Source organism: Setaria viridis, chromosome 9 (genome assembly GCF_005286985.2).
Source record: "Setaria viridis chromosome 9, Setaria_viridis_v4.0, whole genome shotgun sequence".
Taxonomy (NCBI): domain Eukaryota; kingdom Viridiplantae; phylum Streptophyta; class Magnoliopsida; order Poales; family Poaceae; genus Setaria; species Setaria viridis.
This window is the reverse complement of record NC_048271.2, coordinates 23461481-23478942: the sequence shown is the minus strand read 5'-3', so window position 1 is coordinate 23478942 and position 17462 is coordinate 23461481. Positions and strand designations below refer to the sequence as shown.

The 17462-nt window shown below is 43.8% G+C and overlaps 1 protein-coding gene across 3 annotated transcripts; it reads right to left on the bottom strand.

Moving 5' to 3' along the window:
- Positions 1-12279: 12279 nt before the first annotated feature.
- On the bottom strand, positions 12280-16458 carry LOC117836987 (probable polyol transporter 6). 3 transcript variants are annotated; one of them, XM_034716519.2, is made up of 3 exons: positions 16242-16458; positions 13977-14193; positions 12280-13846 (listed from the first exon to the last, which is right to left on the bottom strand). In XM_034716519.2, exons 2-3 carry the CDS (start codon positions 14074-14076, stop codon positions 12411-12413), a joined length of 1536 nt encoding a protein of 511 aa, XP_034572410.1. In that variant the 5' UTR covers positions 14077-14193; positions 16242-16458; the 3' UTR covers positions 12280-12410. The 3 variants fall into 3 exon arrangements, with proteins under 3 accessions (XP_034572410.1, XP_034572411.1, XP_034572409.1); XM_034716520.2 differs by lacking the exon at positions 16242-16458 and having other exon boundaries at positions 12280-13878; positions 13977-16213; XM_034716518.2 differs by lacking the exon at positions 16242-16458 and having other exon boundaries at positions 13977-16206.
- Between the last annotated feature and the right edge of the window lie 1004 nt (positions 16459-17462).

The following is a 17462-nucleotide window of genomic DNA, read 5'->3' as shown; positions in this document are numbered from 1 at the left end:
GCGCCGGTGAGCTCGGGGGCTGCTTTTATAGCTGCACCGTAGTGTGGGCGAGCGAGCGAGGCAGTGATAAGGCCAGCGTGCTATTGGCAAGCACGAAGCTGGCTGGGGAGTGGCGGAGTAGACGCGTGGCGCGGTGGTTGGCCGATGCGGCGTGTGCACGTGGGTGAACGGTGGGGACTGGCTGGCTGGGATGTTCGTGCGGAAGATCTAGTTTGCCTCGCGCGTGGAGTGGGTGAGACGGCACGCTCGTCTGGTCACATCAGCGATGGCACTGGTTGGGCAGCAACGTGGCGGTGGCCTTTAGCCGGGGCGCATGGGCGCGCGATGGCCACTGGCCAGGGGAGATGTGGCATGGGGTGGGGTGGGATTACGTGGCACACGGTTGGGCGACGTTGGGGACATCCCGTCCCATCACTGGCGGCGCTGTGCGAACGGCGTGACGCGACGTGGCACACCGAAACATGTCATGCGCGATCACAAGAATCGCGACGCACATGGGTGCATGCGTGGTGTGTGGGGGCAGTGACTTGGGGCAAATTTCCTCCAAAATTTTAATTTAACTTCAAATTTTCCAAATGTAAAAGTTTTTTTTTCAAATTATACTCTACAACTTTTACAAAAGCTTATTATTCGAATTCTCAACAAAAATTGAGATAAACAAGGTGGAAATTTGGTGGAACGCCGGCTTGCTAGTTTTTGAATTTGTCCCCAAATTTTGCTGATTTGGATTTGAAAATTTGAAGGGCTTCCCCTCAAAATCAGCAAAAGCTCAAATAACAAAAGTTTTCTTTTTTCAAAAGTTCTACAACTTTCATAAAGGCCAAAAGTTAAGTTCTTATATAAAATTTGGTTTTGAACTTCTACCCCCAAATTAGTGCTTTTTAGGACATTTTCAACACTTAGAAAATTAAGGTGCATTTGGAATTTGATAAGTGACCAAAGTGAGTTAAAAGGTTATTTGTTTGCTTAATAACTTTGATAACCCTTGATTTTCTTTGCTAATTAGATAGGATGTTACAATCTTGATGATGCTCTTTCATGTAGTGGCTGGTCAGCGCTAGTTTGGGTTGCTTATTTGCTTACCTAGAATGATCATCAAGTCATGTTCTTATCGTTCAATATTTGAGTACCCTCATGTAGTGACAACGTGCGAGAGGGAAAGTGTTGGACATGGTTCACATCGACTCACAATAACACTTAGATCCAGTTCTTTCATGCATGGTGATTACATCAACAAGTGATCCTAGATCCCTAGGACAAGCGTTTTATCTATCTTGTTTACATTCATACTCTCTATCTGCTTTAATCTAAGTCACTAGTTCTTTTGTTAGATCAATCTTATCATATACAAAGAACCTTTAGTTACATAGATTAGTTCTTAGTTAAGTGTGCAAATCCATTTGTTCCACGGATTGATAAACCTTAGGGGATTACTCTAAGGGAAGAGCTACAACTGATCTGTATGCTTGTGGTTCATAAATTGATGTGCTAACTGTCGTCAACACTGGCGGTGGTGTTCTTACACCCAAGATGGTGGCAGCGGCCAGTACCACGTGGAGGGTGCGAAACCCTAACCGCCCTTCCCCATGCCTTTTTATAATGGGCCACCAAGCTGAGCCAAATTTGCTTGGGCTGTGGAAATCGTTTCGGGTTGAGGCCTTGTTTGTCTCGGCCCAAATGGCATTTACTTGTTTTCTTTATTTTTAGCAGCTTTTTACATTAAGCCTCATGTGGTTTCTAATATTTTGCGCTGAAATTTTCATAGTACTATCTGTGTTTAAATAATCCTGTTTTAACAGTATTTGTAGAGCACTTTTACTCCTATGCATTCCTATGCATTGATTATTAGACCAGAAACTTATATCAATCATGTTAATCTTGTAATTTATCTAAATTCCATTTTAACATATTACAATTCTCTTAATTAAGTTCTTCTTGATTAATGATAAATTCGATGCAAAATATACTACATGTCTTCAACTTGGGATTGAAAACACATGATGGAGATCTAGGCATTAGCTGCAATATGTTCTTCTCCAAGATTTATTTGCCCTGAGACCAAGCTTTTAGACAGCATATTACTTTCCCATCACTAAGAGGTCTACATCTTATGATAATTACCTATATGTGTTCTCCCAAATAAATGTTTTGTACATATGAGTTTGGTATACACCTTTATGGTGATTACCATCTTATTTTTGAAATTTGGTCAAGAACAGGGTAGTGGAGACCTAAGCATCGGTTGCGGTATGTTCCTTTTGAATATATCAGCCTAGAGGCCATGCTTTTAGGCAGCAAGGTTCTTGCCTACTACTGGGAGATCTACTCCATTGTTTCATTACATGGAGACTATCTACATTGTGTCCACCAATTTTTAAAATATGACTCAATTATGGGGTTCACCTTTGTGATACTGCCAATTCTCCAACATAAGAAGATACAATGTTTTCATATTTTGCATCAATGTTACAACATCACCAATGTGGTTCTTAATTTACCTACTATGAATTAATTGAAATGAATGTTTATGCCATGTCAAGGATAATTATTTCTAGAGTTTGATGGACTCGCTCGATGGGCCTGATTATCCTACATGTGCATTAGATATCAAAATCACTTTTGCATTCCATGGACTACTACAAGTGATTAGTGAACCCAATATGGGGATCCACATCTTCACATCTAGAAGAAGTGTGATGCTCTCTTTCTTTTAAGGTTCTACATCCATAAGGATCTCACACATGAGTACCTATTGGAAACAAGCCTATGTGCTTTGCGACTAGCTCTACAAGCGCACAATGAATAGAAAAGGAACTCATAATACCTATTGCCTTATGAGTGGAACCTTGTAAGTCTATAATATTTTTAAAATATTACAGACTACAACCTTGCCGTCCATAACTTTTGCTCGAAGTTGAAATTTTGCAAACTATCAGCATCATTCTCCATTCATTCAAAACACATGATGAATAGTATAGTGAACTCCTTTTGAAGAATCATCATCAATGCCCAATTGTGCGGCGCCTCTCTCCTGAGGTTCATAGTGTTTAGAATAATATTAAGAATAACATGTGGTTCAATGGATTGATACTTCTGCTAATCTACGAACCCGACTAATAAATGCAAATACAACAAGAGGCAAATGTCCAATGCACACTAGAAAGAGAAGGACAATTTGAATGTCAACTCCTTGTCATAAATGTGGTTACACTATACATTTTGATATAGTGTTAATGCCAAAGCACCTAATCATGTACCATCACTCCCTAATGGATGCAAAGTACTTATCAGAGTCAAGATATGAAGCACCCTTCAAATCTTACAACTAAGACATTTTTTGGTTACTTGTGGCTCCTATTGGATCAAGAAACAACACTTTTCTTTCCTAAGAGGACCCCACTTTGTTGGATGACATGCTCACTGAGTACTATTCAAATGATCCACTTTGAAATTTCACATGATCTCATTGTCATTAATGTCCCATTTAATGATGTTGTAATATGTTCAAACTCATGCTATTTGAGTTGAACAAACTTATTCATAACTGCTATTCTACAAACTCGGTTGTGATTAGGGGAGTACAAACTCATGACTTTTGAGTTGTACAAATCCGTATATATTGGAATGTCACACCTTCGTATTGGATGTTCAATATTATGTTTCTGTATATTTGATAAGAATTTCATTAAATTCTTGTCCTATATAGATTTGTACGAGAACTATTCCAATTGAGGAAGAAATATGCCTTGTGGCCAATTGAACCACAACCTCTATAATTAGGGAAATAAAATATTCTCACATTCCTTTGAAAAGAGGAGGGAATATTTTGACAATCGCTCCATGCAATGTAATGATAGTCCACTATCATGCTCCCTATGGTACTAAATTCATCTAGGATGTTTCACTATGTCTTGATTTGACTCGCATCTTACCATATTATAGAAATATCCATAAAAGTTTGTATCATGTGGAAACACAAGATGATAGTAATTGATATGGCATGTCTTTATGAGAAACATTTCTCTTGGATTGGATTCTACATACATCTTCCCGTACAACATGTTGCATTTGATATAATTTTTCATGCCTTTGATGCATACCACACCTGGTATGCTCGACTTGGCCATTCTATCATTGGGATGAAGTGAAAAATTATAGGCAATTCTATTGGTCATTATTTTTCCCGTAGCATGGATACTCTACAAGTACCACTGGGCACAAGATTTTATGTCCCTCTTATCTTAAAATCAGATTTGAATGTCTTAAGTTCCTTGAACTCCTTCAAGAGAACAAGTGTGGTCTAATACAAAGATTGTATGGACATGTAAGGCATTACATGGTTCTAAGGTGCATCTATATGATAACTTCCAATGTGTCCTACTGACAACACAAAACCATGCAGTAATAATAGCTCAATTTTTGGGCACATTATCCTACACATTATTGAATTTACCTTTTGTGCTTACAATGATGATTGTATTGCCTATGTATTCAGAATTATATCCACATCGGATATGATGAATCTATGATTCAGACAAGTAAGATTATCACATGACCATCACTAGTGAATTGCCATTTCCAACCTTTTGTTGGAGTCAGGTAGTTTTACATGCTCCTAACTTCTGTATAACTGCATTTATCAATTCTCCTATACTTTTCGTATGTGGGAATCCATGAAGTATTTTCCATTTGCATACATTGGGTGTGTTTTTCTTCTAAAACATCCCAATCTCACCACCACAGCGTACATCTATGGGCACACAGGAAACTGAGGATCTGTGTGAGATTTCACTCTTCGTCGATCATTAAGTATTTAGAACCTCTTTATGAGGATCTATTTACGCCTCGTACGCTGGCTGTATTTTAATCATGAGCATTTCTAGGCATTAGGGGGGAGATTTCAAGTACTAGAAACAATGCCAAGAAATTTATTGGAATGCATTAAGCATTTCAGGCTTAGGATCCCGTACTAAAGTCGAACCCTTCTGGTTCAATGATTTGCAACAAATTGCGAATCAACTGCCATATGCATTTACTATGAGGTGTCATAAAATCTTATTGATCCTATGTAGTGCCAGAAAGAGTGGAGGTACCATGTAAAACCACTCAACTCCCTATTACAATCACCGTTGTAAATAAGAGGGGGAGAAGTATGGTTACAAATTGGGATTAAGCTGCTTGCAAGCAACTAAAGGCTAGACCTTCTAAGATAGTAAATGCAGACCAACCTTTCATTGGCAACCAACCTACTATTGGTAGATACCTAAAGGATTATGATTATCCTGTGAATGGAAGACATTCATGACCTAGCTCAGTGGTGCACAATACTGAGGCTGGGATATCGGAAGCCCCTGATTCTCATTTCGGGAAGTCATGATGAATCATAAGGGTGCATAAGGTATAGACATCTGGTCAACTGGAGAATTATATTATTTAAAGGCTACATGTGTCGACACTTACTTCTCAGCAAATTGTATATACACTCCCAAATGATCCAATGGACCATGGCCATGGCAGAGCACCTTCGTGCTCAAACTAGATCCTGTAGAGTGATGCAATGAAGCAGAGATAGCCTCGCTCACCTGAAAAAGTGTTTGGACTATGTTCAACATTTCATGGTATCTTTACTGTGGATACAAATTTGTTTTCATCCAAAAATGGATTTGGTAACAATATGGTGGTGAGAAGCAAGGCTAGCAGCAACAAGGGTTTTACACAAAGCTCAAGCATTTGTAACAACTCTACCTAAATTAAGTACTTGTACATCTAAACAAGTGGTTAGTCACTAAGCAAAGAAGTGAAATGTCCATTTTAACCCTAAGAAGCTCTTTTTGGAGTTCGAAATAAAACTTGAGATTTTATATGCAAACTTAAATTTTTGCCCAAATAAGAGTTGTAAAACTTTTAATTTCAAACAACTTGTGTTAAAGGCACTTTGCCTAATTCGGAGTGGGAGGAAGTCAAAACAGGAATCAAAGTCGGAGTATTAAAGAACCCTATAAACCACCTAAGTCCTGGAATTCAAGTTTTCCTCCAACTTTGCAACCTGTTATCTCATGACTTCATATCTAAACTCAAGTCAAGCTCTTAATGAAAGTTGTAGTCCCTCGAGTGTGTTCCAACTTTGTTTCAATGATCCAGGTCCAAATCGAATCCGAGCCTGTTCAAAATCTTGGTCAAAGTTGGGTAAAACAGTCAACTCAGCCGCTGGGCGCTACAACACTAAGTCTGGAAAACTGCTCAGAGTGCACCTCTTCGCGAGGGCGTTCCTCCAAATTTTTGAATTAAACTCAAGAAAAACCCTAAATAGAAGATGAAGTCCTCAGTTTTGAGAGCAACTCCTTCAATAACGCTTAAGTCTAATTCAACTCAGAAGCTCTCCTAAAATCGAGTCAGAGATAGCTAAACCCCTGATTTTCCACCTCGCCGGCTAAATTGACTTAAGTCTGGATTTCCAGATTTTTGGCAAACTTTGGCTCGAGGTATCTCCAAATCCTTTCCAAATTTGAACAAATACCTTAAAACAAGTTTGAACTACACCCAGAGTTGAACAAGTTTGCTTAAAGGAGTTTTGAAAGTTTAGTTTAAAAATCTAGAGAAAGGAGCTCCCAAAGCCGGTCGGGCTTACTGCCCGAAGTGACATCGACGCCCGTGCGCCCGGGGCATCTTTGCCCGCGCACCGCATGGCCGCCGGCCACCGGCAGCTCGCTGGCGCCCTATCTGCAGTGAGACAGTGACAGGGCGAGAGCCACGGCGCCCAACCCGCACCTACGACAGGACGGGGCGAACGCCGGGCTGGCCAACCGCTGGCCGCGCATCTGCTCCACCCAACCCACGCGTCGCCCGCCCGCCGGAGAAGCCGCCACGCCGTCGATGTCCCGTGCCTCCGCCCGCTCACCCAACCCAGGCCGTGGCCCTCCACTTCGGCCGCCCGACAGACCGGAGGCACACGACACGCTTCGCCCGAGGCCAATCGCGGCAGGAGAGCGCCTGGAGCTCCGTCTCCCCAGCCCAATGGCACCGCTGGCCAATGGCTGCCTCGCCCGCGCACCCACCTCTCCCCGGACTTATCCTTCCACCACCGGAGCCCCACCTTGACCCTCCGCTCCACCGCTGCCCTATAAAAGGGTCACGCTCGCCGTTAGCGCCACCCTTTGCCACCGCCCGCAACCGCGCCTCTGCTTTGTCCTCTGCGTCGCTGCTAGGCTCCCGTGGAGCTCACACCTCCGCGCCACCCCGCACTCCGACAACTTCTCCGCCCGCTTCGCCACCCCTCCGCGCAAGTCTCCGAGCAGCCCATGGCCTCCCCGATGCCGTTGTGTGCCGGAACGCCGCCTGCACCGCCGCCCGCTAAGCTTGGCCGCCGCCGCCGCGTTCTGACCCCCGCTGGCCATCTCTGTCACCCCAGCCCCGCCAAATCGAGCTCAGGTGAGCCCCTGAGCCTCTCCGGCAACTTGTTGCCTCATCCCCGCCAGCGAACCGCCAGGGATTTCCTCACCGCCGCCGCGCGCGCCCCCGCGGACGATATTGTGTCTTCCCCATTCTTTCCAGGGGCCTAGGCGCAAAAACTCAGGGACCCCTGCGTGTTTAACCCGTAGACGCAGGGGGTAGGATGCAAGTTTGCCTCGGCTTTTTAGTTTAATAATAGGCAGAAAAAGGGTTAAACTTTGTAAATGCCCAGTAAATCGTAGAAAAATCATAAAAATACCAAACCACTTTTGTTGGAATCCTTGCTCTGTCTAGTTCCTAAGAAAAATAAGTTTACCCTATGCTTTTAATCATGGTTTAGGCCTTTTAAATCCTACTAAACAGAAGAAAAGTGAGAAAAATGTAAAACCAACTCTGTGATGCTTGTTTCTATGTGTAGAAGCTCAGAAAAATGATTAGGGCTCTGATCTAGAACTTAATGTCACTGATTTAACTTTATTTTGGGGATCTAAGATTAAATCTTCCTTTTTGCATAAGTTTTGATCCACAGCTCAGAAAAATGTGAAACCAGTTGGGTTAAGTTTTTTGCTATATAGTTTGCAGGAAAAATATAAGTTGTGGTGCAAATCAGAAAGAAAAACACCTTCCTTGTTAAGCATGTTTAATTAGAAGGAAAATACGGAAAATAGTTGCCCTTTTCCAAAAATCATGAAAAATTCACCAAAGCTCCTGTAACACACCCTTAACACATTGGTAAAATTTCATCCTCAGTTTCACTGTAACTTTGAAGATAGAAAAAGTTAAGCTCATGCTACCTTTAATAATGTAATGCATGTAATTCCTTTTTGAGTCATCCAAGGGCTTCCAAAATTTTACAGTAACTCATTGATGGCTTAAGTGAGGTGCTGTAATTTTCTCAGTACCTTTAGTCACTGTTTGCTTATGAAATCATTTTTTGTTAACTAATCAACCTAAAGGAACATAGGAAGCACAAATCCTAATACGCTAAAAAAATGAAATTTTAAGAGGTACATAAAAACATTTAGAAGTAAGTAACTCTCCTAATGCACTTGAACCACCCAAACGCAACCTTTCACTCTCTTTATGCAACTCTAGGTTGTAAGAAACTATATATGTACACAATCGCCATCAAATTCGAACTCAAATTTAAACCGACCACACTCGTTTGAAGTTAAAGAAAGTTAAACCTTGTCGAAGTGAATGTGGTTGTTGCAACTCCTTTTTCTTTAAGCCATGCCTTGCATTGTTGGGTACACACGCGAATACAACTAAACTCTTGCATGTGCATGTTGTATAGCAGCAAATCTCACCGACGGAACCTACGAGCTCCACCCGGCACCGGAGGAAGACCCCGCTGCGGAGCTTCATCACTTGGAGGGCGAGCCCGAACCGGATCAAGACCCTGAGGAACCACTAACTTTTCCTGAAGGCAAGCCCCGGTGCATGAATTCCCTGTTTTACTCTTATGCCAATTGCGATGCTTATGATTGTGCATTTATGTTTGTAGGAGTTGATTGAAACCATAGATGCATGAATTTAGTACCGTGATTTGAGTTGTTAAAGGTCGAGTAGTTGCAATGCTTAATAGGTTCTGGTAAAAGTCGAGTGATTTCCTGTCACTCGCGAGTTATAGGAATTGAATGTTTTATTTATGTTGCAACTATAAGGACGACGGACGGGGTCGGGCTTATGTTCGATACTTGGTGGATTTCCCCGTTTGTCTAAATGAAATTGATCTAAGGTCAAAACGTGTCGGCGTTCGTGATCAAGTGTTTGAAAGTACTAATCTCATACCTAGTATGGGATGGGGAAGCCTAGTACCTGATTGAACTGGGGCGTGGCATACCCTCCGGCTGTCCTTGGAACGTCGTTCCCATGGTGCATCATGTGGGTGCGAGTGCGGTCATAGTACAGCAGAGGCCGGGATTATGGAGCATTGCATGCCAAAGGCAGTTGGCCCTGACACGTGCCTAAGGGATCGACGGGGACGGCTGGCAAATGAAGGGACCCCTCGTGTTGCGCGGATGTCGTGAGATTAGGTTCGCCATGCATGGTTAATAAACTCGAATCAATTCGTCTGCCTCTCATAGTTTGTGACTACTTGATCGCTATTCTGCACTGAGTATTGATGAAACATGATGGTGATATTAATTTGATGCTTGTTCTTTAATTGCTTGGAAACTATGCTTGCTTAGTATAAGTTGCTAATCTAGACTGGATAAAGAACATAGAACTTGAGCTAAAATATTGAAAGTAAGGACCTATTTTAGACGCTTTTGGCAAAGCAAACCCAGAGCTAGAAAAGCCTTGCATGTCTAGGTCTGGGTAAAATAGTTTACCCGACGGGTCAGTCTTGCTGAGTATTAGTTGCTCAACCTTGTTGTGGCTTAACTTTTCAGGTGATGTTAATAGTTTGGCTGCTGGCACCACTTGGCCTACCCAGCTCCCTCCGGGCTGGACAGTCGAGTGGGATCCCTCCTCGGACGGCGAGGGTAGGGATTTTTGATGTCATGATCGGCTTCATCATGATATCATGTATCCGCGTTTAGCTTCCGCTTGTTTTATTTTGACTGTTCGAACCTTGCAAATTTGCTTGAATTTCAGAAATTTTGATGTAATAATTTGGGGAACTAAGTCAATGTGATGGGAATGTTTTAATCTCTGTGCTACTCACCTTCGTGTGAGCGATGCTTCTCAATCCTGTGTAAGTGGTTCATCGGATGAAATCCGACGGTCGACCAGGTTGAGTTGCTTAAAGTGCATAATCGTGTGTCAGGCGACTTATATGCATTTTAGTCAGGTTAATTTGGGCGGTTCCGCCACAGCATTGTTTTCAATGCTATTTATTCTCCTATACAAATCATAAATTTTCGATATTATACTTATGGGCAGTAAAATCATCTACCTATGCAATTAATAGATGTTGTGACAACATACGCCTATGTACTCACTAGATTCAGGTTTATTTATGGAGTCCTCAAGGAATCCAAATCCTAATCCCCAAACACAAACTTGCAACATATATTGTGTAATGCTTAGAAAGTCACTTCATGGATTAAAGCATCCTGGTCGAATGTGGTACAATTGACCTAGTGAATCCCTCCTTTCGAAGGGATACATGAAGAATTGTATGTTTAGTGTATGTGCCTGCTGCACATTTCTAAACATACATTACTTATCGATGGAGTTCGAGATGGAGGATATGAATTGAACCAAATCTCCTTTTTAGATTTTAAATTCAAAATCACTTCTCTCAGGAATCTTGGACACAGAGTTGTCTATATCCAAAATATATTGAAGAAATTTAATATAAAAGAATCATATCCATATCTCCTATGGTTGTTTAATTCTCTCATACCATGATTTGCTAATGTATCTTGCAAGAGCATCCGGCCAGATATTGTTTTTGCAATGATTTGCTAGCTAATAGCACATGAGATCATGTTATGTTCTTTAGTATAACTCATGATCTAGTTATGATTGGATATACTTATCTTGGTTGTCTATATAATATCCCCAAAGTGCCAGATCACTGATATGCTTCATGCACTTGTTGGACCTGCCATTTTCATGGATGTCTATCAACACGCTTTGCAGAATGATAAACCATATACTAAGGCTACGTGGTGGTTGTGGTTCTACTAATCACCAACCATATTATCTTTGAAGATAATATCACTTTGTGTTGTTTAGATGGATGCAAGTTATGTGAAGCACAATGTTACTAGACATTTTGCCCTAAGAAATGTTTTATCCCTATTATTAGGAAATAAACATTTTGCAAACTAAGTATTGCGATAATCCTACAGATTATTTACATAGTATCTACCTTACTCCACATTTTCAAATGTGTTTAAGAGATTGGTATGAGATAACATAGTGATTCAGGGGGAGTATCCTCTTTTGATCCATAACATGTTTCTACATCATGTAGTGCTTTTTCTTATACGAGTTTTTCCCTTTTTGAGTTTCTCATTCAAAGTTTTTAATGAGGCTACTTCGACACAAGGTCTTATGTCGTATCAGCTATTTTCCCCTGCCGGGGTTTTTGAGGATGATACTTTATGATATAACTGTTGTTCTTTTAAACTAGACTATGAGTTAACTTACAGGAGTTTAAATGGAGCAACAATATATCAAAGCTCTTCTCCTTATTTTTCCCATTGGGTTTTTGAGGAGTTTACCTAATATATCTATATATTTATCCGATTTTCTAAAAAAGATTATCTTGGAGAAATATCAGCTTAAACTATATGTCTCATCATTATTTTTTCCCTGCCGGGGTTTTTAGAGATGATGGCTACAGACATACCATTGTTCTTTGGACTATACTTTGAGCTTCTCTCATGGAGGTCTCTATGGAACAATAATGTACCATGGTTCTACTCATTTTTCCCACTAGATTTTGAGGAGTTCACCTGGTGTATATATATATATATATTTATATACCTACGTATATTCCTCAGATTTTTTCACACGATTTTTCTTGGAGGAATTAACAACATAACTAAAGAATGATCAGATGAAACTGGAATTGATCAAGGGAGAGTGCTAGAGAATATTTACCATGTGATCTAATTCCAAAGGGTATGAGCGGTTACATGTTCTAATGGACATGTCCCTTCATGGTACCCCTTCACCATGTGTGTGTATATATATATATATATATATATATATATATATATATATATATATATATATATATATATATATATGTACAAACTTCATGTGATCAATACAAACATCCATTCGCTCTCGTCTCTCGTGTCTCATTTACCTTCACGCACTCAATTCTAAACGCTAATCATGCCAACGTAGGCGCGCAATCACTGTACCGTAATATAACCTAACTGTATTTCTTATCTTTTGAATGAACCGTAAACAGCTTATTCTTCCCTGCCAAATGAGAAATCTTGACACATATATAAACACATGGGTGATGCACGTTTATTGCAATCGCATCACGGCCGCGCCTCGCCGTCGGGTACGACGTTGGACACCGGAAGCTCCACCACTGCCGCCGGCGACCGAAGCCGTGCGCGCCACCCGCGGCTGAACACCTCCTCTATCTCCTCCAGCGGCCGGCCCTGCGTCTCGGGGCACATGAAGTAGAAGAACGCAGCCGCCAGCACGGCCAGCCCCGCGAACAGGAAGAAGGCGCCGCCGATGGTGACCGCCTTGTACAGCGACACGAACGTCATGGACACGCCGGCGTTCATCACGCGGTTGATGGCCACGCCCACGCTGGCGCCCTGCGCGCGTAGCCGGAGCGGGTAAACCTCCGAGCTGTACGCCCAGGTGATGGGTCCCACGCCGACGGAGAAGGACGCTATGAAGGTGAACACCGTCAAGATGGACACCACCACCGCCCACGCCGGGGAGTGGTGCGGCGCCGAGCGCTCGACGACGGTGAGGCCGACTCCGAGACAGGCCAGCGAGGCGATGATGCCCGCCAGGCTGGAGAGGTATAGCGGCCTCCGTCCGACGCGGTCCACGAGCAGGATGGCCGTCAGGATGAACACCGTCTTGGTCACGCCCACGCCGATGGTCGCCGCGAGGATCTCGCTGCGGGTGACGATGCCGGCCGCCTTGAAGATGCGCGGGCTGTAGAGCACCACGGCTTCGATGCCCGTCAGGTGCTGGAAGAAGTGGACGCCGAAGGCCGCGACGAGGATGCGCCGCACGGGTGGCGTCGGTTGCACGAACATCTCCTTCCAGACGCCCTTGCCGACACTGCCCGGCTCGTGGGGCGCACCACTCGCGGCGGCGTCGTCATCCGCGAGCCCCGCCGCGACCATGATCTCCGCGATGCGCTCGTCGGCCTCGCCGTCCGTGTCGCACACCCGCCGGAGCACGGCGAGGGCCTGCTCGACGCGGCCTTGCATGACGAGCCACCGGGGCGACTCCGGCATCGCGAGCACGCCGACGGCGAGCACGGCGCTCGGCAGCGCGCCGAGCCCGAGCATGGCGCGCCAGCCGTAGACCAGCGGCAGCTTGGCGAGCAGGTAGTTGGCCACGTACCCTATGAGGATGCCGAAGCTGATGCAGATCTCGGGCAGCGACGTGACCGAGCCGCGGATCTGCGTGGACGAGATCTCAGCCGCGTAGACCGGCGCGATCATTAGCGCGTAGCCCACGCCGACGCCGGCGACGCAGCGGCCCGCCAGGAGCGTGCCGAAGTTTGGCGCGAGGCCCATGAGGGCCGAGCCGGCGAGGAAGATGCATGACGCGAGAGATATGGTGCGGCGGCGGCCGATCCAGTCGGAGATGCGGCCGGCGGTGAGGGAGCCGGCGAGGGCGCAGACGTTGAGGATGCCCGCGAGGACCTGCACCTGCGTGTCGTTGGTCTTGAGGTCCTCCTTGATGAACAGCATCGCGCCGCTCATCACGCCCGTGTCTGCAGTATCCATGCGCCCAGCACGTGTATTACTATACATTACTGATGAAACTGAGTACGTGCTGAATAACGATCAACGATCGAGTTCAGGTTTTATGTAAGAGCTAGGGTTCATGCAAGGTATAAGTACCGTATCCCATGAGGATGGAGATGATGGAGCCGATAATGGAGCACGCCACGGCATACTTGTGCTTCCCCGAATGGCCATCCCGTGGCTTCTTTTCTCCCATGGCTCCCTCTCCTTGTATTTCGATGGTGTGTATCACAAACACAAACTTCAGTTGTCGCCGGGTCAAGCGGCAAGCACTCCCGATCCTCTTATAGCCAGTCCTTGAGGATGCCTGTGCCTGCGGGCAGGTCATAACCGAGGAAACATCACGCATGTACACTACTTGTGTAGGTCAAAATAGGAGTGTACCAAATGGTTACAGCAACCGGCCGATCTAGCTGATTGCGCACTATATGGTGGAGTGGTAGGCACGGGCACACCGCTATCGGTATGGAACGAAGACAAGTTTAACTCGTGCTAGAACAGCACCTAGCTCCTTTAACAACTGTCAGTTTATTCCAAAGAGCAAAGGCAAACTTTCCAGATTATTGACATGTACTCTCTCCATTCCAAATTGTAGATCATTTTAGTTTTTCTAGATTCATAGATATTATTATGTATATAGACATATACTATATGTAGGTGCAAAGTAAAAACTATGCATCTAGAAAAACTAAAATGATCTACAATTTAGGATGGAGGGAGTACGTGGGTGTGTAAAGAAGATCAAAATGGGAAGCTGGGCCCACTGGCCTGCTATTGACAAAATCCATGGCATATTCAGAGAGGTTAATGACTATCATGATCGAGATAGGTATTTCATATTGGCTCAAATTATTACTATGACCCTTGAAAACAAAGTTGAGCCACTTATGTCAGAGAAGACTGAAAATATCTCCTAGTCGGTCGATCAAGCTAGTAGTACAAGGTACATGTCCAACAACTGAGTAGAGTAGCATACTATAACGAATTCTTCTCTCAATGCAGGAACAGTGACAGCCATACACTAGAAAACTCATCTATGGCAGTTACGCACTTTGGCAGTGCCCCAAGCTGCCACCGAGTGCTACAAACTGACAACTCACGCATGCAGTATCTTTTGTACGCGTCTCGGGCAGGTAGTCGATCGAGTGCTTATCCAGTGAGTTCAAAGTCAGATATGACAGCTCGGTATCCTTTCATGCATGGAATCCTTATTCTTTTTTTATAGTTCAGTCTCTAGAAAAGAGCACAAAAGAATCACATAGCCAAATGAAGGAGTAGCTAGCTGCTCAATCAGATGAGGTGCATTTTGATGTGAAGATTGGTGATGGGTATGTATCGGTGCATGCATGGATGTATGTATGCATGCTATTTTACGGTAGCATGCAAAGATGCTCCTTTTTATTTTTGCGAGCAAGCAAAGATTCTCCTTTTAGTATCTGTAGGACAAACTAAGATTACAACTGTGCACGTGCACTAGTATATGGTTACATGGGTCAATCGAAAGAGAGTCAGCTAAATCCAGCCAATTACAGTTACAGCCTCGTACTCCTTATGGTGGCGCGTTTGCGTCAGCTTGGTCCCGATCAGGCCGTGGGCAACTTGTTGATGAGTTCGGTCTGTGGGTGCTGACATATGCACATTTCTTGACCTGTTTTCTAGTTCCTTCGTTCTCAAGAGAAAAAAAAAATGCGGGGAGGGGGGAACGTGGCGGAAAAAGAAGAGGAATGATGCGCTGGAGTCGTCGGGTAGGATCGTGACCTCACGAGCGACATCGCCTTCTTCTCGCCGCTAGCTGAGATTCGTGTAACTACTGTACATGCCTCGCGCGTGCACGCGCAGAAGGTGGCGTCCTGGACCGCGCATGATCTATCACCTCGCCGCCGCCGCCGCAGCGCGTGCCCATGTGTCGGAAGAATGCATAGTGCGGGTCCGTGTGTGCGTCGTAGGAGGGTAGCCGTGCCGCCGGCCCGCCGCGTATGGGGGATGCCATTGCCAATTTACCATGTACATGCACGGAGGGCTAAATTGTTTGAAGACTACTGGATGACTGGAGTATGTACAGCATGTTGGTATTGCAATTCTCTGAAGGCGAGTTCTATCTGAAAGTGGACTCTATTGTTGATCACCTAATAATCCTATGATTATTCCCCGATTTCTTTCTTCAGTGATCCCATACTACTTCGACACACGCAGCGGCCGGCGGTGGCGGCATCTGCGGCGGCGAGGTGATCATGCGCAGGCCAATAATCGCAATCTATCGGGGGAATCGACATTAAAAGTATGAAACCGATGATCAAGACGCGGAGAGGAGGCGCCAAAGAAAGAACAAGGAACGAGCATGGTTGGAGCCGATCGACGAACCTGTAACCAAAGGCAGAATAAGAACCGCCGCAGCAACCAACAACGAACTTCCGGCCGCCGCCGAGAGGAAGGCGGAATGCTGGTCGATCGCCTCCAGATGAAAGCCCTGAATTGAACACACGTAGTGTACGATGGAATGCTGATCCCCGGCCTCAGATGGAGTACGACCGATCTCGGCTATCGCTCAACACCTTTTGTACTAATAATCTCCAGCCTGTGGGTCTGTGTGCAAGTCAATAACTAACTGTTTTAATTATCTTGATCCCTGGATCCGATCCTATCCATTCCACGCATGTCCGTGCTTACTAATCCAGTGACACGCACGCGGCAGACTCGCTCGCCAACGGCTTCCTTCCATGCTCCTCGCGGCGATACGCGATAGCTATGGGACGTGGGGTCAGGTTAAGCTGAAGCGACAAATTTTCTTCCATCACCTAAAGAACGGGCCATCGCGCGGCCAGGGGTGGAAATGTGGACCTAGATATCAAAATTAATTATCCGATATCCGTTAAAACATCAATATGGATTCCGTATTCGTATTCAAATGTAATGTAGTACTAAAATGGATACATCCAAATTTGTTTTTTTATTTTCTCTATCCGATTCCACATTCATATTCGACAATACCCAACACTATCCGTATCCGACCATATGAAATTATCAGTATCTGTTAACTAATGACAAATGATAGTAATTTGAATATGAATTATGACAATATATCAATGAAACTACTCAAAAGTTATCTCTATGACTAATAGTATTAATTTTAATATTACTAATGTATCCACAAAACTATTTAAAGATATCTATGATTTTAATAACCAATATCATTAATTTTAATAAGAAGGATATATGAAGATTGAGTTTAAATTTAAATATTCTATTTTACCTATTGATGAATATATTTTTATATGGTTTTTAACTATTTTTGATAAATGTTTATATATTTTATCCAAAGTAAATTGCGCCCACTATACAACAACTTATCAGGTGGGTGCAAATTAGTCCAACAACTTGTAAAATGCTCAATCTAATATAATAACTTGACAGGTGGGTGCAGATTAGTCTAGCAACTTGTAAAATGGTCAATCTAATACAGTAACTTGATAGGTGGGTGCAGATTGACCCAACAACTTGTAAATGTTCAATTTAGTGCAATAACTTGATAAATTGGTGCATCTGCAGTCCAAATATTATAACGAGCAACATATTTACTAATGC